Here is a 24,775-nt window from a genome sequence, read left to right on the forward strand (position 1 = left end):
CAAAGGCACGGGTCAAACAAGAAGTCTGAATGGTCTTCGGTGAGTTCCCGTCCTTTGCCTGATGGACTGATTGCCAACACAAAGTTATCATGGAAATAAATAACTCCAATCTCTCTACCAGGGTTCGTGCGTCACATTGCTCTCGGCGTTCATTTGATCTGCGGCATGAAAAAACACGAGCAGCTTCAAGCTGTGGTTCTTTGGCAAAAATTAAATAAAACATGTAAACTGAGCACCGAAGTGACAGTTAAGGTCCCGGCCCTTTCGAAATCAGATGCTGCAAAATGTGGTCCAATAATGTTTAGCGTGTAAGGTTTCAGTTTACAATCCCCATCTAAGCTTCAGATCCCTCTAATATACAGCCAGGCGTGATGTTCGCCCCTGAAATCCCGAGGCAACGTGAATAATAATTTTACTGCTCTGAATTCCTGTAAAACAGAAACTTATTGGGAATCGGTGCAAATTTGTTTTAAAATAAATTTCACCCAGGGTAAATTTATTATTAAATGTTCGTTGTGCAACGCATTGTGAGTTCCAGATTGCTTGGCGCATCGTTCAGAAAGACTTGACTAAAGACAACGGTCTAGCAGTCTATTCCTTATAACCCTTATAAACATCTAATGCAGGTGGCGCAAGCGATGCTCTTGATTTACATTTTAATTAACTGGAAAAAAATATTTAGAAATCGGAGCTCATTATCATCATGAAGTGAAATTGCACCAAACTTGACTTAATTTACAATAAATTTAATATAATGTGTTTCTTTTAAAAATACGAATGAATCTTCTGTGTCTTTCCATAATAAAGTTACTGCACAAACACTCAACAATGATTTGGACAATTTCCGAAGTACTGCATTTATAATATTGTTCTCTGTGTCTGCAATCTTTCAAAAAGAAACGAGGGTAGAGAGCAAGTTTCATTATTTGTACTGACACTACGCGCCGTGTTCTCCTCCCCTGCCAGGTCTTCAAATCATACGCACATGTGGTTTGGAATAAATATGATGAAAGTCTGGAAACAGGGTAAAGAGCGCCAATGAAGGCAACGGGTCTCCAACTGATAATGTACTGAACTCAGGGGGTGTGAAGCGTTAACGAGACACCATCATCAAAGAGAATGAGTGTGCCTTCCTGAATCGTTTACCCAATATAAAAGCACAATAAGAACCGAGTCAGTCCAGCAGAAATCCCCCTCTCTGATACGATTCCTCCGGCTCCGCATTACAGTTAGTCTTGCCTCCGTCGCATCGCAATACACTTTTCAAAATTTCTTCCAGACAGACATCGAAACTTGGAAGGGCTCGCGACTGTGACTGCTTGCAGCAGGTGAGTTATATTTAACGTTACACTCGAGGCATATTTAAAAAATCAGAACACGGAATTCCGCCGGGTTACAAGGAAATGCAAAATTCATCAGGTATCTTTCAATATTTTCATTTGAATGTTTCTATTTATTTGCGTTTGATAAGAGAATGGTATGTAGTTAATAAATGCATTTGGTGTAGGTTACGGGTTCTCTGGACAGATGTGCTCATTAATTGAATGAACCAAGAGTTTGGAGATGTTGCATCTTTATAATGATCTACCTGCACACATATTGTTCTTTATTCGGTGTAACCTCTGATTTGCAGCGCTCCGCTCTCCCGATGGCAACCATGAGGCTCTGCTCCATTCTAAGTTTAATCAGGTTATTGTGCGCTGTGCAGGGAACAAGTGCATCTATTTTGGTAAACGCCAGCGACATGCTCCTTTCATCAAACTTCAGCAGTACAGAATTGCCTTGGAGAAAATATCCGGCACCCGAGAACGTCCCTAAAACCAGACGGAGGCGATACATCTCACAGAATGACATCTCGGCTATTCTCGATTACCACAATAAAGTTCGAGGTCGTGTCACCCCACCTGCTGCAAACATGGAATACATGGTGAGTTCACCGATCCGCTTCTGAATGCATCTCCCCCCGCGTTGGTCTGCATGTTCACCAATCACTAAATTATAGGCGTGTTCTAGTTTGAGCAGAGGGAAAATAACACCAGACTCCCGGAGCTCTCAATAATTTCACTCCCCCTACCGGAGAGAGGACATATTTGAAAGCCAGAACCAAAATAAAAACTGGTGATCTTCAAACATTTTCGCGGTTTATTTAAAATCGCAATGAATGCCAAAAACGGACGCTAAAGAAAACAGGGACATTGATTACTTCGAATGCCGGTGCTAGGGTTCATCCCACCTTCAGAGAGTTTTATAATGAAAGGATTAATGCTAATAAACTATTGTTTGTCAAAAATAATCCAATCTTTTTCAATCCTCGCATTGTAATTTGGCAATATTGTGAGTTGTTTTGAAAACCTATTACAGTATTTTAGAGTATATATGTCTCGGGCGGTGATGCTTGTAAGGTATCCACTAAACTGCTTAGTGGTTTTAATATTTATTTATCAACTTGTGTATGTCCTACTAATCAAAGTAATAACAAACAATGGAATATACAAACAAGCAAAACATTACTTCAACAGACATTAGTAATCTATTTTTTTAACCAAAAGTAGTTGAAATGTTGAGATTAGCAATAGTTTCCTAATGTTTTTGCTAATTAATGTATTTTCATTATAATTAATTTTGAAAGAAATGGTGAATAATGATTATTTTTCTATTTCTTTTCAAGCGTATGATAAAATTAACCATGTTAAAGAACATCACCTTGTCAGCTCCTCTTACATTGAGAGAGTTGCTTCATTTGGCTCATTATCCGTGTAGCAAAATGAATAAGAGAGGAGTAGGCTGGTACATTTTGATTTAGTCAGCCCAGTTCCTCCTAGATAAAGCTGTCTTGTGTTCAGTATAAATGGGCAGCATATTCACAATTTCGGCAGAACACACATAATGAATCATGTTCGAAGGGTTCCACACTGCTGGGTGTATTTTCTGGCTGTAGTGCTGAATTATCCATTTTTTCCCCCAGCTAGTAAGTGCTTGGAACTAGTACATTGTTTTTAATCAATCAATCAACCTTTATTGTCATCTTGCAAGCAACAGTTGTACAGTGCAAAATGAAAAGACGTTTCCCAGGGAATACCGGAGCATCGCACATGAAATTTAAAACATTTCACACATAATAACACTAAAACAATCCAGTCCCTGATGGAACAGTATAAATAGTTAAAAGCAGGTAAAACAACAACGTTAAAATACAGTAAAACCAATCATAAAAATGTCCGGGGCAGCTGATTTGAGTGGCCAGTGCCAGTTATTAAAGTGGCCAGTGCCAGTTATTAAATTGTCCGTGCCAAGCCGCAGAATCAAGGGACTGTGAGTACAGAGTGACTGTTTAGCAGCCTCACAGCCTATGGCAGGAAGCTGTTTAGCAGTCTTGTAGTCCGGGCTTTGATGCTGCGATATCTCTTGCCTGATGGCAGGAGATCCAGGTGTGTGTGGAGGGGGTGCAGTTTGTCCTTAGCAATTCTCTGAGCTTTTTTCAGACAGCGGCTCTGGAACAGTTCTTGTACCGAGGGTAGGGAGACGCCAATGATCCTCTCTGCTCCCCTCACTACCCTCTGCAGAACCTTCCTGTCTGAGCAGTTGCAGGTGGAGTACCATGTATTTATGCAGTACGTAAGTACAGCCTCCACCGTGCCCCTGTAGAAAGTCCTGAGGATGTTGGTGGGGAGTGAGGCCTGTTTTAGTTTCCTCAGGAAGTGCAGTCGCTGATGGGCCCGTTTAACGATCCCAGTGGTGTTCCTGGACCAGGTGAGGCTGTCTGTAATTTGCACTTCGAGGAACTTTATGCTCTCCACTCTCTCCACTGAGGTGCCACTGATGTGGAGGGGTGTGTGTTTTGGCTGCGCCCTCCTGAAGTCGACAACCATCTCCTTTGTTTTGTCGACATTTAATTCTAGATTCTTTTTGCCGCACCAGTCCACTAGTTGTTTTATTTCCTCCCTGTACATTGATTCGTCATCTCCGCAGATGAGTCCCACCACTGTTGTGTCATCCGCGAATTTTATGACCTTATTGTCCCTGAATCTGGCAGCACAGTCATGTGTGAGCAATGTGAACAACAGCGGGTTGAGCACGCAGCCTTGAGGGGAGCCGGTGCTCAGCGTGATCGAGCCTGAAGTGTTCTTGCCAACACGGACTGACTGCGGTATCTCTGTCAGAAAGTCCAAGATCCAGTGACACAGGGTGGTGTTGAGGCCCAGCAGGGTTAGTTTCTCCACAAGTTTCTGTGGGATGATGGTGTTAAACGCTGAGCTGAAGTCAATGTACAGGATTCTGGCGTATGTGTTTTTGTTTTCCAGATGCGTGAGTACTGTGTGCAGCGTGGTAGAGACGGCATCCTCTGTAGAACGGTTGGGGCGATAGGCAAACTGGAGGGGGTGTAACGATGAGGGGAGGCTGGCAGTAATGTGGGGTTTCACCAGGCGTTCAAAACACTTCATTATTATTGGGGTCAGGGCGACAGGCAGTAGTCATTTAGGCAGGCAACAACTGGTTTCTTCCCTATGGGGATTATTGTGGACGTTTTGAGGCATGTGTGGACAATGGCTTGACTAAGGGAGATGTTAAAGATATCTGTTAGCACACCTGCTAACTCCTCAGCACATTCCTTGAGCACACGTCCTGGGATGTTGTCGGGTCCGACTGCTTTCCACGGGTTGACCTTAGACAGGATTCTCCGTGTGTCCATCGGGTCTATGGTCAGGACTGGCTGGTCGATTTGTAAGCAGGGGCTGGCTCTCCCCTTGGGTGTGGTGTTTGCTGCATCAAAACGTGCAAAGAATTTGTTCAGTTCATCTGGGAGAGAAGTGTCCGTGCCGGTTACCTGCTGCCTTGCCTTGTACCCTGTCAGTGTTTGGATTCCCTTCCACATCCTCCTGGTGTCTCCTGTGTCACAGAGGTGTCCCTGGATTTTCCCCGCGTAGGCACGTTTCGCTGCCCTGATTCCTTTTTCCAGTGCAGTCCTGGTAGATCGAAGAGCGGCTGTGTTACCGGCTCTGTAAGCTGCATCACGAGCCCTCAGCAACGAGCGCACCTCTGCTGTCATCCATGGCTTTTCGTTTCCACGTGCAGTGAATGTTTTCATGATAGTGACATCCTCGGTGCACTTGTCAATGTAGCTGGTTACAGTCTCTGCGTACTCCTCGATGTTGATGAGGTCATCATAGGATGCAGCTGTCCTGAACACATCCCAGTCAGTGTGCAGGAAGCAATCCTGCAGTGCTGAGGCTGCTCCCTCTGGCCAGACCCTGGTGTGTTTTCTCTCCGCTCTGACTTGTTTTTGCAGAGGTCTGTAGGCTGGTGTTAAAAACACTGAAATGTGGTCCGAGTGGCCCAGGTGACGGCGTGGGGCTGCCTTGTAAACCTCTGGGGTGTTGGTGTAAACCAAGTCCAAGATGTTCTCTCCCCTGGTCTCAAAATCCAAATATTGCTTGAATTTTGGGAGCACAGTCCCAAGGCTGGTGTGATTAAAATCCCCAGCCACCACAATGAAGCTATCAGGATATTTGGTCTGGAACTCACTGATGGCGTCATGCAGAGCTCCCAGTGCTTCGTTGGCCTTAGAATTTACAGCTGTATCGTTCCTTATTTTAAGCAAAATATTTCATTGAAAGGAAAGGATTGACTTTAACATTTAAATTACGTTTTATTTCATTGTTGGAAGAGTGATCACCGATGACATCTCTGCAGAAGAGGAGGAGGTTCCTAGACAAATAACCTGTGTGTACACTTCTTATTGTGAGCTCTGGATGCATTAACAACAATTAATTAACCACACTTGCAGTTTGTAAACAGTAATTTCTGCAATTTGGTAGCTGACTTCAGGGCAATGTGATGTAAAAAAATAATAATTATGACTACGTTTTGAAGAGATGTTTAATTGTGAGAAGCTTCGTATGATTTCCACTCATTGGAACTAAACTGAAATTTTCTGAACCTATATCACATTGCATTCTTTCAGCGATCTGACCTCGGGCATTTATCTAATCATTCAATATGAGATTCCAATGTGATAATATCCAAATTCAATGTGCCATCCAATTCTGCCAGATCTTTTAGAATTTTTGTCTGGCATCTTGTACTGGATGAGTTGAAGTCTTCTGCAACTAAACACTGGATAGATCAAAATCTTTTTCATAAATTTGCACCATAACCTCTGTTCTCGAGCCATCAACTTACTCAACACTCAATACAATACAATACAATACAATACGGGTTTATTCGTCACATTGCACATAAAGTGCAAGTGAAATGAATATGTCAGCAGTGATACAATGAGAAAGAACATTCATGCTTCATCTAATTCTTTCAGCAGATATTGATCAGTTGATTATTCTGTATTTCTATCATATGCCATGTGTGTACATTATATATGTTGCTCTGATGTTACCACTGCAAATTAGCATGTTGACCGGACACGTTTCTTCTATATGTTAACTTGCTTTATATTCTTTTCACATTAAGTGGATAGCACAAGGTGCGTATTCTAAAAGTGCGCAGAGAAATTTCGGAAAATTGAATGTAGAAATAGCACTGTCATTGTAAAGATTCTGTGGTGGGAAAGAGAGGCCTGTCAAAATATAGAAATCGAACAATCCACCATCTTCCCCAGATTAACCAAATATTAAGATGTGATAGTCAGTTAATGACATCTGGGTCAGCTGAGAAAATTTACTCAAAACCTTCAGAGAGTCTAAATATAATTCAGACAATCGCAATGATGATTTTGGAAATCCAAAGTAAAAACAGAAAAATGTTGCAAACACAGCAGGTTAGGCACCACCTGTGAAGCAAGTTATAACTGAGGGGCTTCAACGCGAAACATTAACTCTGCATTTCCAACACTTCCTGTTGTTACAGTATTTCAGCCTGATGAGAAAGGACCCATGGAAGAGTTATGGTATAGAGTGCAGGCAGGTGGGAGCATCCCTAAGAGGCAGCCCTTAAAAGAAATTTGTTCGGAAGAGATGGACTTGTAGATCCGAGAGTGTCCTGTTTCCTCATTGCATGGCAGCACACAGCTCAATTGTTATCATGGTCAATATTATATGGTTACATCATGATTTTTTCATGGAAAGTCCAAACCCGTAAAACCCATTCCTTCCATCCAGAAAAATCTGTTGCAACTCACAGCAGTGTATATAGGCACCCACCTCTGTGTGAAGCACAGTTATAACTGAGGGGCTTCAACGCGAAACATTAACTCTGCATTTCCAACACTTCCTGTTGTTACAGTATTTCAGCCTGATGAGTTTGTTTCCTTTTCCCTAAAGGATCACCCATCAGAAGAGTCCTATGCCGGAAGCAAATCTATTGAAACTTGTTTAGAACAGATTTCTAGCGTTTTAAGAGATGCTAAGAGATATACTAGAGATATGATAGAGATATGATGGGTTTCCTAAGCATTCTATAAGCCCAATAAAGGTCTTGGCATACCTTACACATTTGAAAGGCTGCAAACCCTTTAGGAATCGAGATGGGAGTTAGAAGATTCAGGCTCTGAGTGTCAGGCAATATGTTACCCTCATTGCATGGCAGCACACAGCTCAGCACCAACTTCTGCTGTCATGCTTCAATATTATTATTGACTCTACACCCACCTCATTACAACTTATTTTCATGAAGAAGAGTCTCGACCCGAAACATCACCCATTCCTTCCATCCAGAGATGCTGTCTGTCCTGCTGAGTTACTCCAGCATTTTGAGTGTATATTTTCATGGGACCTGCCATAACATCTTCAGACTCTGTGTGAAGGTGCCTTGACAGTGTGAATCTGTAGCACTGTAAGAGACATTGATTGGGGTGGTAGTGAATAAGCAACAGTTTGAAAAATATATTATTGAAGCTAGGGATCAGAAAGCAATATTTAGATTACTTCAAAGCTGTTAAGCATTTTGCTTCTTCCATGTTCATGTAGGAGAGCGTATTGAGCTGCTTTGTGAGTCTGACTACCATAGTGCAATAATTCCACAGAATATTGCACTATGATATTGGGAACTGCATATAAAGTGCTGCTAATGGGCCAAATGACTAATTGCAGACCTGGAGGGGTGTATTTGATTTTATTTAGGCTGTATGAAGGTTTCAAAATATCTTCTCAGCTGGCCCAGATGCCATTAACTGGATATCAAATTTCAATATTTAATTGATCTGGGGAAGTTGGTGAATGTTTAGAATTCTATGTTTTGACAGGCTGTGGCAGTTTAGTCATTCAGTTGATTCAAAACAGAGATAGAAAGAACCTTGGATTTTAAGGGAATCAAAGGACATGGAGATAATGCGGAAAATTGAGCTGAGATAGAAAATCACCAATGATTTTAGTTAATGGTAGAGCAGTCTTGATAGGCCAAATGGCCTACTCCTTCTCCTACTTCTTAAGTTGACCCTTCCTGTTCGCTTCTGAACTCTGCAAATTTAAAGTTATCCCAAACTAATTTAATCCGTACCATTCATCCATCACCCCTGTGTTCAGTAACATAACATAAAACAGACCAGCACAAGAACAGGCCCTTTGGCCCACAAAGCCTTTGGTGAACATGATGCTCAGTTAAACTAATCTCCTCTGCCTACATGTGATCCTTATCCTTCCATTCCCTGCGTATCTAGGTTCCTATCGGTCTGGTGACATGGCTGTTGTTGCAGCTCACATTATAGCAGCTAGCAACAGCGCTTTCTTCGCACCGCCTCCACCAACAAGACGCGCTCGCTCCTTCTCCGCCCCTCCCACCAGCTGTTGCTTCTTCCTGTCACCGGTGGCTTTGTCCACTCCCCACTGCCGCCGCTGCCACCAATTGCTCCTCCTCTTCCCGTCTCTCTGTCCACCACTCGGCCTCTAAACAAAGATGGTTAAAATGATGAAAACATCTGTTTAGGATAATAGATTATTATCAGCAATTATAATTACTAGCTTGACACAAAAAAGCTAGAGTAACGCAACGGGTCAGACAGCGTCTCTGGAGAAAAGGAAAAGACCAAAGAAGGGTCTCGACCCAAAACGTCACCTATTCCTTTTCTCCAGAGATGTCTGACCCGCTGAGTTCCTCCACCTTTTTGAGTCTATTTTCGGTTTAAACCAGCATCTGCAGTTCCTTCCTACATAATTACCAGCTAGTAGTTTGAGATTATAATCTCTAACTCCTTATCCTATTTAAAAACAAAATAATTGAAATTGCTGTATCCAGTGTGTATTAGGTAAATTGAAGAGCGGTAAACTGGATTGATTGTAGCGACACTGCCAATGATCACCATTCATCAGCAGCTGGCTTGCAGCTTTGGAAAGTTACAGACCACCAACAAACAGATGGTGAAAAGGATGTTGGCTTTTCACCAGTATCATTTATAACTGTTTCTCACAGAGGTTCCAATGTTTACACAGAAGTAGGAAAACAGACCATTAGAGGTGACATAGTTGACAAGGTCACAGAAACAAGAGGAGAAACAGAAAGGGCAAAACATCAAATGTAAAGGAGGCAATAACTGTTGAATTGCAGGGTTTCAAAGAGTATGTACTGATCAATACATCAAGGCCAATTATCAACACCATTATATAAGCTAAATTACATTTAAACTTAGATTGTATGTAACTTCAACAGTAATAAAATAAGATTTGCTTTTGTCGCTCCAGTATATCATTTGTAAATTAACCATTATGCGTGTGGACATAAGCAAATTTATAACTTGCAAAGTGGATGTTCTAGACTAAAATTAATTTGAGGGCAGCTACAGATTAAACCATGACTTGAATTAAAATTGTAACCCTTAAAAACATGCAAAGTGAAAATTTTGTTTTGCATGCCATCTAAACAGATCAGATGAATCATACATGGATATATAATCAGTTCAAACGCAAGTATAATAGATAGAGCAAAGGGGAAAATCAGAGTGCAGAATATTGTTCTCAGTATTGTAGTGCATCAGATCCTTGGACAAAGTCCAATGTCCTCAATGGGGTAGATATGAATCAAACAGTGCCCTAGCTTATGGAAGGACTGTGTGTGTAGGAAGGAACTGCGGATGCTAGTTTAAACCAAAGATAGACATAAAAAGCTGCAGTAACTCAGTGGGTCATTGAAGAAAATTAAAGGAATAGGACTTATTCCTTACCTCCAGAGATGCTGCCTGACCCGTTGAGTTACTCCAGGTTTTTGTGTCTATGTTATGGAAGGACTGTTCAGAAGCCTGGCAACAGGGGGAGAAGCTATTCTTGAATCTGGTAGTCCGCGCTTTTAAACTTCTGTACCTTTTGCTGGATGTAGGAAGAAGAATAAATGACTGGGATGGGACGTCTTTGATTATATCGGCTGCTTTTCTGAAATCTTTTAAATTTCTTGTGGTCCCGGGCAGAGCTGTTTCCAATTCAAGCTGTGATGCAACCCAACAGTATGCTTTCTATGGTGCGTCTGTATGTTATTATAGAGGTCATTGAAGACAGGCCAAATTTCCTCAGTCTTCTCAGGAAGTAAAAGTGGTGATGTGCCTTCATGGCTGTTGCATTAATGTGGCTAGTTTATGGCAGATAGTTTATGGTAATGTTAACACCAAGGAACTTGAAGCTCTCAACCATTTCCATATCCGTGCCATTGATGCCAAAGATCCTATAGCGGAGCGCTTTGCTATAGGATCTTTGATTGTTGCTAATTGAGGCATGTACTCCATCATGTTTCCTGAAGTCAATAACTAGCTCATTCCTCTTGCTGACATTGACTATTGTCCTCTCCCTCTTGGCTCAAAGCTAAGTTTAAGGCACCTCTGCCAAACTGGATTGTGAATGACTACATCAATGATAAATAAAAGTTCTTCCCTACCACTTGTGAAGTCAAGACTTCCAGGAGCATTCCTTCTGGATTCATCTTAAAGCCACAGGAGTACATATGCTACTGTTTATTCTGCCTTCTGAATATTTTTCCCTGAGTCCCTCCTGACCCCCCAGTCTTGCTGGCACTGTGAGAGGTAAACTGTCACATGTGGTCGTGAATGGTGCTAATGGATTGTTGACACTATGAAAAGGAGGCCAGGAAATTAGCAATTATCCCACCACTGATCTTATTATTTGGGAATGGGAAATAACCACATTGCAGAAGAGTGCAAGGGCAAAAAAGCTACTGGAAATTCATGAGCGTGATTTCTTGATGGGTGCTAAGACACACTGAGATGTGTTCAGAATTGGGTTACTTCAGTTTAAGCTAATGTTCAACTCCACAGCACAATCGAGTTTGCAGTTTGGAATATCGGAGCACCTGTGTTGATGAGCAATTGGCCACACCTCACAGTTCCAAAGTGGAGAAGCAGTTTCTATATTGCAAATAACTGGAATAAGAGTCTCTAAAGACAGAGATAAATTTGAAAACAAACAACAGAGGTCAGCGACCATCCATAGGGTTAATAGAAGGAGACAAGAGCCACAGGTTTTCTTCAGGTGTTCCGTTTCCTCCCACACTCCAAAGACGTACAGGTAAAGTTACTCCAGCTTTTTGTGTCTATTTTCAGGTTTGTAGGCTAATTGGCTTCGGTAAAATAGTGTGTAGGATAGTGTTAGTGTACAGGGTATTTACTGGTCAGCGCAGACTCGGTGGGCTGAAGGGTCTGTTTCCATGCTACATCTCTAAAGTCTAAAGTTGGTGCTTAACTTGACTGAAGTGCCAGTAAACTCAGGGAATAAGTGGTTCTATGTAACATTTTCATACGTGAAGTAAGGCAATGAGGAGCAATTAAACAACACGAAGAGGAGTGGCAGTAATTGTACATTCCAAAACTTGGAGTTTTGTGTGTAGCCTAGGTTGCCGCATTGCAGGAAGGATGTAGCGAGTTTGGAGAGGGTGCAGATGAGGTTCACAAAAATGGTGCTGGATTAGATAGTATTAATTATTGGGAGAGGCTGGACAAACTTGAATTGTTTTCTCTAGAGCGTCAGAGGCTGTGGTGGATCCTGATAGAAGTATATCAAATTATAAGAGACAGAGTTAGCGTACTTATGGGCCTGTTCCACTTTGATATTTTATGGGCGACTACTGGCGACTGCTGCAAAATTTTCAACATATTGAAAAATGTTCTGCTACAGTGGCGACAATTTTTGCGATTGTAGGTTGACGTAGGTGTTGTCGTGGGTTGTCGTAGGTGCTGTCGTAGGTTGTCGCCAGGTGTTGTAGGTGAATTCCATTAAAATTAGTCCCTGGCAGTCGCCTAAGTGGAACAGACCCAGTAGTCTTTTCTTCTGATGAAAATGCAAAATAGAAATGGGCACTTGGCTTTAAGGCAAGAGGGGGAAAGTTTAAAGATAATTCACAAGGCAAGTTTTTTAAACAGAGAGTGGTAGGTTTTTAGACGCAGATATGATAACTTCATTTACGAAGTATTTAGACAGGCCCATGAACTTAAGGATATAGATTGTGTACAGATAGGTGAGATTAGTTAAAATCAAAGATATAGCATGTTTGGTATAAATTGGCATTGTGCTTGAAAGGCCTTTTACTGTGTTGTACTATTCCATGTTGTATCTTAAAAGGGGTGCAGCCAACCTTTACCACATGTGCGACTAAGAAGCTCTCTATTGGCAAGTTGAAAGAAATCTAGGAGAAATCATAATAAAGTAGGCCAGTGAGACTTACATCAGTAATAGGAAGATAATAAGAAAATTCTAAAGGATCGGAATTATGTACTGCTGGAAAGGCAGTGGCTGATCAGGGATTGTCAGGATGTTTTTGTACAGGGGAAATCCTGTCATTAATTTGATTGAGTTTTTGAAGAAGAAACTGAGAAAATTAAATAAAGCTGAGCAATGACCTATGGATTTTAGTGAAGCATTTGACAAAGTCCCACATGTTTGGCTGTTCCAGACGGTGAAGGCACATTGGATCTAAGGTAAACTGAGTAATTGGTTCCAAAATTACCTTGGTGATAAGAGGTAGAGGGTAATGGTGGAAGTATCCTTTTCTGGTTAGAAGTCTGTGATCAGCAAGAAATGGTGCTGATGACTTGTTGTTTGTGACATATTAACGACTGGATGGAAATGTAGGAAGTATGATTAGTAAGCCTCTGGACACAAAATTTGGTGATGTTGTGGACAGTGAGATAGGTTGTCTATGGCTTCAGCAGAATAAAGATCAGGTAGGAAATTGGACAGATCATTAGTAGATGGAATTTGCATTTTGGGGGAGTTAGATAGGGGTAGGACATATACATCAAACGGTAGTCTACAAAGCAAAGTTAATGAACAGAGACACCTTTAGGTTCAAATCTATAGTTCCCTGAAAGTGGCAACACAGGTAGATAGAGTGGTGAAGAATACAAATGCATGCTTCATGGGTTGGGGCATTGAAGATAAAAGTTGGGAGGTCATGTTGCAACTTTACAAAGCACCAGTCAGACCACATTTAGACTGTTGCATGTAGTTATGGTCATTACGCTATAGAACATATGTGACTGCTCCAGAGAGAATGCAGAGGAGATTCCCAGGATGTTGTCTGAATTATGGAAAGAGAGGTGAATGTTGAGTGATCGGCTAGAGATGTATACAATTAGGTGACATAGATGAATAGAATAGATAACCAATGTCAACCTCGTTACACGCTCCATCTCCATTGCACAACCACCTCTTCAGACATGCGGCACAGTGGTGCAGTGGTAGAGTTGCTGCCTTACAGCACCAGAGACCTGGCTTTGATCCTGACCTTGGGTGCTGTCTGTAGGAATTTGTATGTTCTCTATGTGATCACGTGGGTTTTCTCCGGGTACTCCAGTATCCTCCCACACTTCAAAGGCTAAAAGGTTTGTAGATTAATTGGTTTCTGTAAATTATCCCTAATGTGTAATATAGAACTATTGTATGGGGTGATTCTTGGTTGGTGAGGTTTCGGTGGGCTGAAGGGCCTATTTCCATGCTGAATCTCTTAACAAAACTAAACATGCTTTTTCAAGTATCTGCACAAAGAGTTATTAACTGGCTCTACCACATTTTGCCTGACACTCGTTTCGGTCCAAGGCTACGTAAGTCCTGACTGCAGCCATTCAGTGGATTTCTGATTTGCCTGACCTTAGACACTTTTACCTGCTGAGCCTAACATGACCTGGTTTGACCTATGCATTTTTCCCTGTCAAGGACACTTGTCTACATTGCAGCTGGGTGGCCATTATGCAAGTCTAACTCAGACAAGAAATAAAAGTCAGTGTAAAATTATTTTAGGCAAGTATTATCCTAAACTTGCATTGTTCCACAATAGTCAAGTTTTGGGATAATTTGCTATATATTAGCTTGGTTTATTTAGTTTAGTTTATTATTGTCACATGTACTGAGGTACAGTGAAAAGCTTTTGTTGCGTGCTATCCAGTCACCGAAAAGATTATACATGATTACAATGAAGCCATCCACAGTGTCCGATACAGGATAAAGGGAATAACCCTTTTAAATTATTATTAAAAATAATCCGACGGTCTCCACTGAGATAAATGGTAGATCTGGACCGCATTCTATTTGGTGATAGGATGGTTCAATTGCCTGATAATAGCTGAGAAGAAACTGTCCTTTTAAAAATATATTTTAACATGGATATGGTTACATTTTAAATTCAATTCCATTGAATATTTAATGTCAGATTCAGAACATAGTGTTTAAAGATGTTTTGGAAAGTAATTTGGTGACATAGTTCAGATGATTCTTACTTGCTTAATGGCTAAAATATGTTTTCAGGCTGAAAGGAACATATACTATTTTACTTCGGAGTCACGTGAGTGATTCCGTGAAGAGCCCACTCTGCACGCATGCGCGACATTACGTTCAGCAGAGCAACAGCGGCGCAGCGGGAGTCAGGCGGGAATGAAAGAACGGACCGTCAGGTAAGCTGAGGTCAGGTTTTTCTTTCACAAGGAGAGAAGAAAGAAAGGCTCTTAGACAAACCTGTCCCCCGCTCGACTCCACGGAGGAGCGTTCCATCTGGGGGGGGAGCAACAGAACAGACCTGTCCCCGCTCGACTCCACGGAGGAGCGTTCCATCTGGGGGGTGGGGGGGCAGCAACAAGGCAGTAGGACCGCTTACCCGGCGCTCCGCTATCCCAACACCGTGCCGAGCCCAGACCCGCTAGCGCCTGAGCAGCGGACTGGAAGTAAAGCCACGGAAGAGGCGTCCGGCCAGTGGCTCCGACTTGTCGGATGGGGACATCTCTCCACCCGCATGGGGAGGGGAGACAGCCGCCTGAGCCGCGTGGAGCGGCTCTTGGAACAGGAGCTCCAGCGAGACGCACTTCGTGAGGGGCGCTGTCGCAGGGGGAGTTAAGGCATTCCCTCCACAGTGCCTTGTGCACTGTCCATTGCTTCCTCCTTACCTGAGGGTAGCTTTGGTGACCAGGACTGGGCTGGTCAAAAACAGGGGACAATGGCTGAAGATCTCGGGAGTATGCAAGGGGTGCAGGAACAGGAATAGCTGCTAGGTATGGTGGACAGCTACGTGGAAACCCCACATGCAGGAGGCTGCTAAAAGCCTGACATCAGCCATCACATCGTTTTCCTCGTTCCGTGGACAAATACGGAGATGACCACAACCTTCGTGAACAAATCATAAGACCTGCCATAAAAATCCTACATTTGCGGGGTTGTGCATACCCCAGCCACTGAGCCAGACCCACTGCTCTTTGGCAAAAACCTCACACAGCATATGAAGGACATGAAAGAGGGTTTTAAAAAACTTTCGGTCTCATGAGGGCAGGGCCGGGACGAGCAAACCAAAAACAATAATTCCTACGCGGCAGCACCCCATCGCGTCCATCAGTCGACGTCTACCATATGGGACTGATGAAAGCTTGGGGTCCGCATTCTATCACCGAAAGTCTTTTTTTAGACCAGAGCCCAGAGCGGACCCCATGGAAAATGCGGCAACGGGACCGCACGCTGCGGACCACAGACACGGGTGCTGCGCTGATGCCCGGTCCGCTAAACAGCTGTTTGACTAACAGCAGCGGACCGGAGGGAAATTCAAAAACCGGCCGGCACCCCTGCAGACTCCTGACAAGGAGACTCGCCGCCCGAGAACCGCCAAAAAGCCGCCCAAAAAAGGCAGGCAGCCTCTAACAACAAGGTAAGACCAAACCTCAGGCTGGAGACAGACACGGAAGATGGGATCAGCACTTCATACAAAAAACAAGTATGTCTGTTTCCCCAAGCCAGAGGAGGTCATGGAGCTAAAAACTCCAGAAAAACGAGGGGTCACTGGCTGAATGCCAAGGGAGCTAACACTCCCACCCCAGTGCTATTGCACTAGCCATCTCCCTTGTCGAGGGATTGATGTGACCAGAGCTGGGCTGGTCAAAGAAGAGGGGTCACTGGCTGAACGACATCAGGAGTATGCTTGAGGTACAGGATCAGGAACAGCTGCTGGGTGTGGGGCTATGTGGCTTCACCACTAGCGAGATTGAGCAGCGCTCTCAAAAAACCCAATATTTAAAAAATGAATTTGATATGCCTGATGTCGGCTATCATTCACATGCTCTTCCAGAGGTCAGGGTAGTATGGCAAAACACCTGACCCTACTGCTCGCAGTGCCCCGCAACTTCTCAGGAAGTCATAAAACCTGCCTTCAACCAAAATTCACAAGACTGTGAGAACGCCGACACAACAACTTAGCCAGACGAAGGATATAGGCAACGTTTCGGGCCGAAAAACCCTTCTTCAAACAAAGTTTTTCAAAAAACTGGCGACGTGTCAAAAATATCGGGGAAAGGCGGCAGTGTCTGGAATGAGCACCACACGTAAACCAGTCAGCAGTACCTCTAATGCATCCACCGGCTGGGTATACCTTATGGTACTGGTGAAAGCTCGGGGCCTGCATGCCAATCCTGTAAGCCTTTCAGGCCAGGGCCCAGAGCAGGCCCCAGGGAAAACGCGCCACCCCCACCACGTCATACGACGTGTAGGACTCGTTGGACCAGGAGAAAACAGAAGAATACCCATAACCATGGAGGTAGGTGGGTCTGGTTTCTGCCAGCATTTAGAAAACAAGGGTGCTCTACTAACAGGGGGCGAATACACTTGTTTAAAGAAGCATGGGGTAATGTCACGAGGAACTAGTATATACTCAACAACATTAGTGGATACAAAATTCAGTTATATTATCGCCAGTTCAACACTTGGCCCTAAGGGAACTTGCTCCCTCCAAGGAAGAAAAGCGGGAGGGACAAGCTGAACTGGTGATGCTTATCACAAAGGGGTTCATCAAAAAAGGCCAAACATGAACCTTTCAAATTTGTATCAAATATAGTCACTAAAACCAAAAAAGATGGTGGAAGTCGCATCATCATGGACTTAACATCACTAAAAAAGTTTGTTGAGTATGTACATTTCAAGATGGAGACGTTTGTTACTGTCAGACAACTGATCTCCAAAGGATAATTTATAGCAAGCATTGATATTAAAGAAACTTACTATCTAAAACCCATACACAAGGATCATTGCAGATACCTAAAATTTAGCTGGTTGGGGCAGATATGGTAGTATAGAGATTGCTCAATGGTCTAACTCCAGCCCCTAGACAATTCACCAAAATATTAAAGTAGCCATGGGAATACTAAGGAAACAAAAGCATATTATCATAGCATATTTTGATGGTATTCTCATAGTAGGGAAACGAAGGAATTGGCTGTGGCAGCAGTATTAGCTACAAAACAGCTCCTTGAAACACTGGGGTTCGTCCCACACCCAGATAAATCTAAATTGAAGCCATTAACTACCATGGATTACCTGGGCTTCACTATCAATTCCAGCTACACAATTCGGGCCTTTGCACTATCAAAATCTACTAAGAGCAAAGGTACATGCACCAAAACGATATTCGGGTCACTATGATCGAATCATGAAATTACCCACTGGAGCTATATCAGAGCTACAGGGGGGGGGCTAACCCTACTTTAGTTATTAATCAGATGCCAGTGCTTAAGCCTGGGGGGGCAACTAACTCCATATCCAGCACAGGTGCCAGATGGACTAACCAGAGTCATCATTACCACACACACTGGGCATCAATTTAGTAATGATGAGTATTATGATTTTAAAAGCATATGCATCTAAAATGCAGCACTTGCATGTGCGGTTACGGATTGATAATACTACGGTGGTGGCTTATATTAACCATATGGGGAGCATAAAATCATTATCGTGCGAAAAATTGGTCAATCAGATCTGGCAATGGTGTGTCGAAAGACATTTTTTACTATCGGCTGCCTATCTACTAGATAAGCTAAATACAGTGGCAGACACCAGGCCACGGAAAAATTTAATGATAACATCGAATGGATGTTAAACCCAAAATATTTGCTAAAGTTATTAAGCAATATGGAACGCCAGATATTGATTGTTTGCATCAAGACGGAATCACCAGTTACCTATGTATGTGACTTGGGAACCAGACCAGAGGCAGCAGCGGTAGATGCCTACACGCTGGATTGGGGGGATTTCTGCTTTTTGCTTTCCCTCCCTTCTGCCTCATCAGTCGGGTACTTCGCAATACAGATGGACTCTGCCTCTGGGATATTGATGGTGCCCGATTGGCCTACACAGCCATGGTTCCCAGTTCAGCACAACATGGTGGTCGAGTCACCTATGGATTTCCCTAGTAGACCACGGTTGTTGACTCACCCAATATCAGGCATAAGCCACCCATGCCATGAAAACATCAAACTCCTGGGGTGTAGGTTTGAATAGACCTTACCAGGGACTGGGATTATCCGAATGAACTATCACCACCATGTCGGCATCCCTGCGAACATCCACCAAGAAGCAGTACCTAACCTACATTAAAAAATGGGAAAAATACTGCCAGGACGCAGGGACAACATACGAAACTTCTACAACCACCGACGTGCTGGAGTTCCTGGCCCATCTACACCATGATGAAAAGATGAGTTACAGTTCTGTAAATACAGCACGAAGCACCCTGTCTGCTTATCTAAAAACAGCAGGACAGCAGAGCATGAGATCCCATCCACTGGTGATAAAACTTATGAAGGGCATTTACAATAACAAGCCCCAAAACCCAGGTATACCCATGTATGGGATATCAGTGTGGTATTAACATATCTCAGAGGATGGCCACCAGCAAGATCCCTTAGTCTTGAGCAATCTACGTTAAAAACGCTCATGCTTATGGCTCTCGTATCCGCTCACAGGGTCCAGTCACTCCATAAACTAAGACTGGATAACATGGTGATCACCCCAGACCGCATCACGTTCATCATTCTAGGTCTGTTAAAAACAAAGCAGGCCAGGAACGCCCAATTCACTGGTGGTATTCCGGGCCTACCCACCAGAGCCAAGGTTGAGTGTGGTGACCCATCTACAACAATATATAGACACAACCCACAATCTCAGAGGGAGAGAAAAAGCTCTATGGGTCAGCCACAAGAAACCTCATGGCGGGGTAACGAGCCAAACCACTTCAAGGTGGCTCAAACAGGTACTGAAAGCTGCCGGAATAGCCACTAATACATTTAAATCCCATTCCACTAGGGCAGCATCGACATCAGCGGCTGAACGAATGGACGTCCCGGTTGACCACATTCTCAATACGGCAGGATGGTCGAGGGAAACGACGTTCAGAATGTAGTTTATAATAAACCGTTGATAAAGCCTGACTTAATTGCAGACAGAATATTACAAACTGCAAATATTTAATTTAAGCTCAAGGGAGCTATTTATTTTTGTTATTGTTAATAAATACCTTTCTGTTTCTTGAGAAAGCAGATCCATTGGTTGATTACGATAACACTTCCTCCCTCAAGAACTTCGACAGTGAGTGAAATAAAAACTGTTACACGGTTTGAAATCACAGACCTTTGAAGTCTTCACGTAGTCACTCACGTGACTCCGAAGTAAAATAGTAAGATTAAACGAGAACTTACCAGTTCGAAGTTTGATCTGTATTTTATGAGGAGTTACGATGAGGGATTACGTGCCCTCCACTCCCACCCTCATTATATAGATCAAACTAGTAAACTGATGTCTCCTTAATCTTTACTATGTTTACTTCAAATATTGTGTCTATCTGTGATTCCACACCGCTGCTTGGAAGTATGCTGCGCCTGCGCACTGAGCGGGTTCTTCACGTAATCCCTCATCGTAACTCCTCATAAAATACAGATCAAACTTCGAACTGGTAAGTTCTCGTTTAATCTTACTATTAAAAAGGGTATCATGGGAAAACCTGAACCCTTGCAATTCGTATCAAATATATTCACTAAACTCAAAAAAAAGATGGTGGATGTCGCATCATCATTGACTTAACTTCCCTAAATATGTTTGTTAAGTATATACATTTCAAAATAGAAATGGTTGTTACTGCCAAACAACTAAATTCCAAAGGATACTTCATGGCAAGCATTGATCTTAAAGATGTTTACTATTTAGTACCATTCACAAGGATCATCGCAGATACTTGAAATTTACCTGGATGGGGCAGCTATAGCAGTTTAAAGTGTTACCCAATGGGTTCACATCAGCCCAAGATTGTTCACCAAGACACTAAAACCAGCTCTGGCAATATTCAGAAGACAAAAACATATTATCATGGCATATCTTGATGATATCCTAAATGGTAGGCAAAACCATGAAATTGACTATGTTAGTTGTATCAGCTACCAAACAGTTATTCAAAACCCTGGGATTGTCTTATATCCAGATAAATCTAAGTTGACACCATCCACAATCATGGACTACTTGGGCTTCACAGTTAATTCAGTCTACATGACTGTAACATTGCCAAGAGACAAAATAGTTGAATTGTCACAATCATGCAACAATTTAATGGTCAACAAACTACCAACTACGACAAGTAACAGAGTAATTGGGAAAATGGTAGCAGCATTTCCGGCTACATAATTCGGACCTTTGCACCAAAAACGACGACAGGTCATTATGATGTGTCATGAAGTTACCCACTGAAGCAATATCAGAACTACAGTGGTGGGCAAAAAAGGTTTGGCATAGTTTCAGCCTATTATCATTACTAACCCTACGTCAGTTATCCAAACAGACGCCAGTGCTCAAGGCTGGTGAGCAGCTAACTCTATATCCAGCACAAGTAGTAGATGGACTAACCCAGAGTCATCGTTACCACTTATACTGGGCATTAATTATCTAGAGATGTTGGGTGACTTTTATGGTTTAACAGCACATGCATAAATATGCATCACTTGCAAGTACGGTTACAAATAGATAATAATACGGTGGTCGACTACATTAACAATATGGGCGGAATAAAATCGGTATCATGCGACAAGTTGGTCAACACAATTTGGCAATGGTGTGTCCAAAGACATATTTGGCTATCAGTAACTTACCTGCCAGGTAAGCTAAATACAGTGGCACACACCAGGTCACGTTTTTCACAAAAGTTATCAAGCAATATGACACGCCAGATATCGATTTATTTGCATCAAGGCTAAATCACCAGGTACCTATGTATGTCGCTTGGGAACCAAACCCTGAGGCAGCAGCGGTAGATGCGTTCGCGCTGGATTGGGGAAATTCTTCTTCTATGCATTTCCTTCCTTCTGCCTCATCAGTCGGGGACTACGCACAATACAAATGGACTCTGCTTCAGGTATTTTGATAGTACCCGACTGGCCTACACAGCCATGGTTCCCAATACTCCATGACATGGTTGTTGAAGCTCCGATGGTATTCCCCAGTGACCCAGAGTTATTAACACCCAGTGTTGGGCACAAGCCACCCGTGCCATGAAAAAATCAAATTCCTGGGTTGCAGATTCTGCACAAACCACTTCTGGGACTGGGATTATCATAACAAACCATCGACACCATGTCAGCATCCCTCCGAACATCCACTAAAAAATAGCACTTGTCCAGCATCAAAAAATGGGAGAAGTACTGCTTGGATACAGGGACCACCTACTCAACCGCTACAGTTACCAACGTACTGGAATTCCTGGCAAACCTTCACCACGATGAAGGACTCGGCTACAGAGCCATCAACACAGCTAGAAGTGCCCTGCCTGTCTATTTAAAACCAGCTCCAGGACAACAGGCCATGGGGTCCCACCCGCTGGTGGTCAAACTAATGAGGGTATTTACAACTCTAACCCCCTAGACCAAGGTACACCCATACATGGGATGTCAGTGTGGTCCTGACATACCTCAGGGGATGGCCACCAGCCAGATCCCTCAACCTGGAACAATCTATGCTCAAAACACTCATGTTGATGGCACTTGTATCTGCACAGAGGGTCCAGTCACTACACCTATTGCGACTGGTCAGCATGCTCACAGCTCCAGACCAGATCTCTGTCATTAACCAGGGACTGCTCAAACAGAGCAGACCAGGAACACCTAATCCAGTCGTGGAATTCCCGGCTTACCCGCCAGAACCACGGTTATGTGCCATGACCCACCTACTATCCTACATAGACACAACCAAAATATTCGAGGGAGATGAAAAGCCTTGTGGGTCATAAAAAACCTTATGGTCGGGTGACGAGCCAATCCATTGCGAGATGGCTCAAGCAGGTGCTAAAAACTGCTGGGATAAACACTAACATGTACACATTTTATTCCACCAGGGCAGCATCCACGTCGACGGCTAAAAGAATAGACGTGCCTATAGACCACATCCTGGCTACAGCAGGATGGTGGGGGGAAAGACTGTTCAGAAATTTTATAATAAGCCATTGGCAAAACCTATTTTATTTGCAGGAAAGATTTTACAAACTGCAAATATTTAATTTAAGCCTAGGGGAGCAATTTAATTTCTTTGTTGTTATTGTTATAAATAAAAAAAATAAAAAAATACCATTGTGTTTTTCTACAAACAGATTAATTGATTGATTACGATAACACACTTCCTCCCTCAAGGACTTCGGCAGTGCGTGAAGTAACTGTTACACGGTTTGAAATCACAGAGCTTTGAAGTCTTCACGGAATCACTCACGTGACTCCGAAGTAAAATAGTAAGATTAAACGAGAACTTACCAGTTTGAAGTTTGATCTGTATTTTACGAGGAGTTACGATGAGGGATTACGTGCCCTCTGCTCCCACCCTCAATGATATGGATCAAACTGATAAACTGATGTCTCCTTGTCTTTACTATGTTTACTTCGATAACTGTGTCTATCTGTGAATCCACACCGCTGCTTTGAAGTATGCCGTGCATGCGTGCTGAGCAGGCTCTTCACGTAATCCCTCATCATAACTCCTCGTAAAATACAGATCAAACTTCAAACTGGTAGTTCTCGTTTAATCTTACTATTTTATTGTATAAAACATAGAACGAATGCAAAGGAGTGTGAGAAATGACTTAGAAATGCTCCAGAATAATGAGGGGAAAGTGACAATAAACTGAGGAAAAGGAAGAAGGAGCTACATTAAAAAAAAAGGATATTGAGGGAGAAGTATAGACAAATGATATGGAAGTGGAGAAACAGTGAATAAATGAGGGGTTGATTTTTTTTAGGTGGAGGTGGTGGATTATTATCACTCAGAGGGTTGTGAATCTTTGGAATTCGTGGCTACAAAAAAGCTGGAAGAGTCTGAATAGCCTCAAGGTTGACACAGAAAGGGTTTTAGTCTCTGGAGGAATAAGAGAATGAAGGATTAGGTAGGAAAGCTGAATTGATGCCTGGGTTGTATCTTATAGAGCCATAGAGTTGTACAGCACAGATCAGGGTCTTCAACTTACCATATCCATGTTGAACCTTTTGTCCATCTACATTTGCCAGCACAAAGTCTATATTCTTCCATGCTTTGCCTATTGAAGTGCTGGTCCATATGTCTCTTATATGTAGGTGGACACAAACAGCTGGAGAAACTCAGAGGGTGAGGCAGCATCTCTGGAGAGAAGGAATAGATGACATTTCGGGTGGTGACCTTTCTTCAGACTGATGTCAGGGGAGGGGGCGGGACAAAGATCGAATGTAGTTGGAGGCTGGTTGGGGTGATGCAGGGGCAGGCTCATCTGTCTGTACTACTGGCGGATTTTGGTTTAGGTTTATTATTGTCATGTGTACCAAGATGCAGTGAAAAGCTTTGCTTTGCATGCCATGCAAACAGATCAGGTATGCCATGCATAAATATAATCAAATCAAACTCAAGTACAAGAGATATGGCAAAAGGGAATATATAGAGTGCAAAATATATTTCTCAGCACCACTCTCTTTAGTTCATGCTGTTAGAGCCGATGGATGCTTTGCGCCATAAGGTTTCTTATGACTTATAAAATACCATATGGCCACTGCAGGTGGCTCGGCTAAATATATAGTAGGTGTAGGGACACCGTGGGCAGCTATTCTGGATGTTGGGAGAGAGGAGAGCAAAATGTAGCCTCTTCATTTTGTTTCTCACTCCACAGATGCCACTTGATCTGCTGTGTATTTACGGTAATTTCCATTTTTATTTCATATTTATTTTTTATTTATTTTTTATTTTTATTAGAAGTACAGTAAATTACAGTAATACACATCACATATATCTTATATTAACATTTGTTGTACCACTTCGTTTTTCGAGCTTTAAAAAAGGTAGAAATAAAAGAAGTAAGGAAAGTGAGCAAGAATCGTGAAGGTGCAGGAAAGTGTTGGGAAAAGAAAGCCCCTTAGGTAAGAAGTTAGAGAAGGAAGTAAAGAAAGGAAATAGACCCTAGAAAGAAAAGAAAAAAAAGGAAAAACAATCGCTCTATTATAACACAAAACTCTGCAAAAAAGGATATACCAACCGTATTTTTATTTGTCTTTTTTTACCCCCCGTTATCAGATCCTGGTACCATTTATATTTTAAATTACTATTGC

The 24,775-nt window shown here is 42.6% G+C and overlaps 1 protein-coding gene across 2 annotated transcripts in view; it reads left to right on the top strand.

The window, feature by feature from the left end:
• Nucleotides 1–1,202: 1,202 nt before the first annotated feature.
• LOC129696519 (peptidase inhibitor 15-like) overlaps nucleotides 1,203–24,775 on the top strand; it is a 41,199-nt gene continuing 17,626 nt past the window's right edge. Inside the window, exons 1-2 of one of the 2 annotated variants that reach the window (XM_055634509.1) lie at nucleotides 1,203–1,328; nucleotides 1,634–1,927. In XM_055634509.1, the coding sequence (XP_055490484.1) occupies nucleotides 1,649–1,927 (279 nt within the window). In that variant the 5' untranslated portion in view covers nucleotides 1,203–1,328; nucleotides 1,634–1,648. Of the gene's footprint in view, nucleotides 1,928–24,775 lie in introns of both variants that reach the window. The other variant, XM_055634508.1, reaches the window with a different exon arrangement.

Source organism: Leucoraja erinacea, chromosome 4 (assembly GCF_028641065.1).
Source record: "Leucoraja erinacea ecotype New England chromosome 4, Leri_hhj_1, whole genome shotgun sequence".
NCBI lineage: Eukaryota > Metazoa > Chordata > Chondrichthyes > Rajiformes > Rajidae > Leucoraja > Leucoraja erinaceus.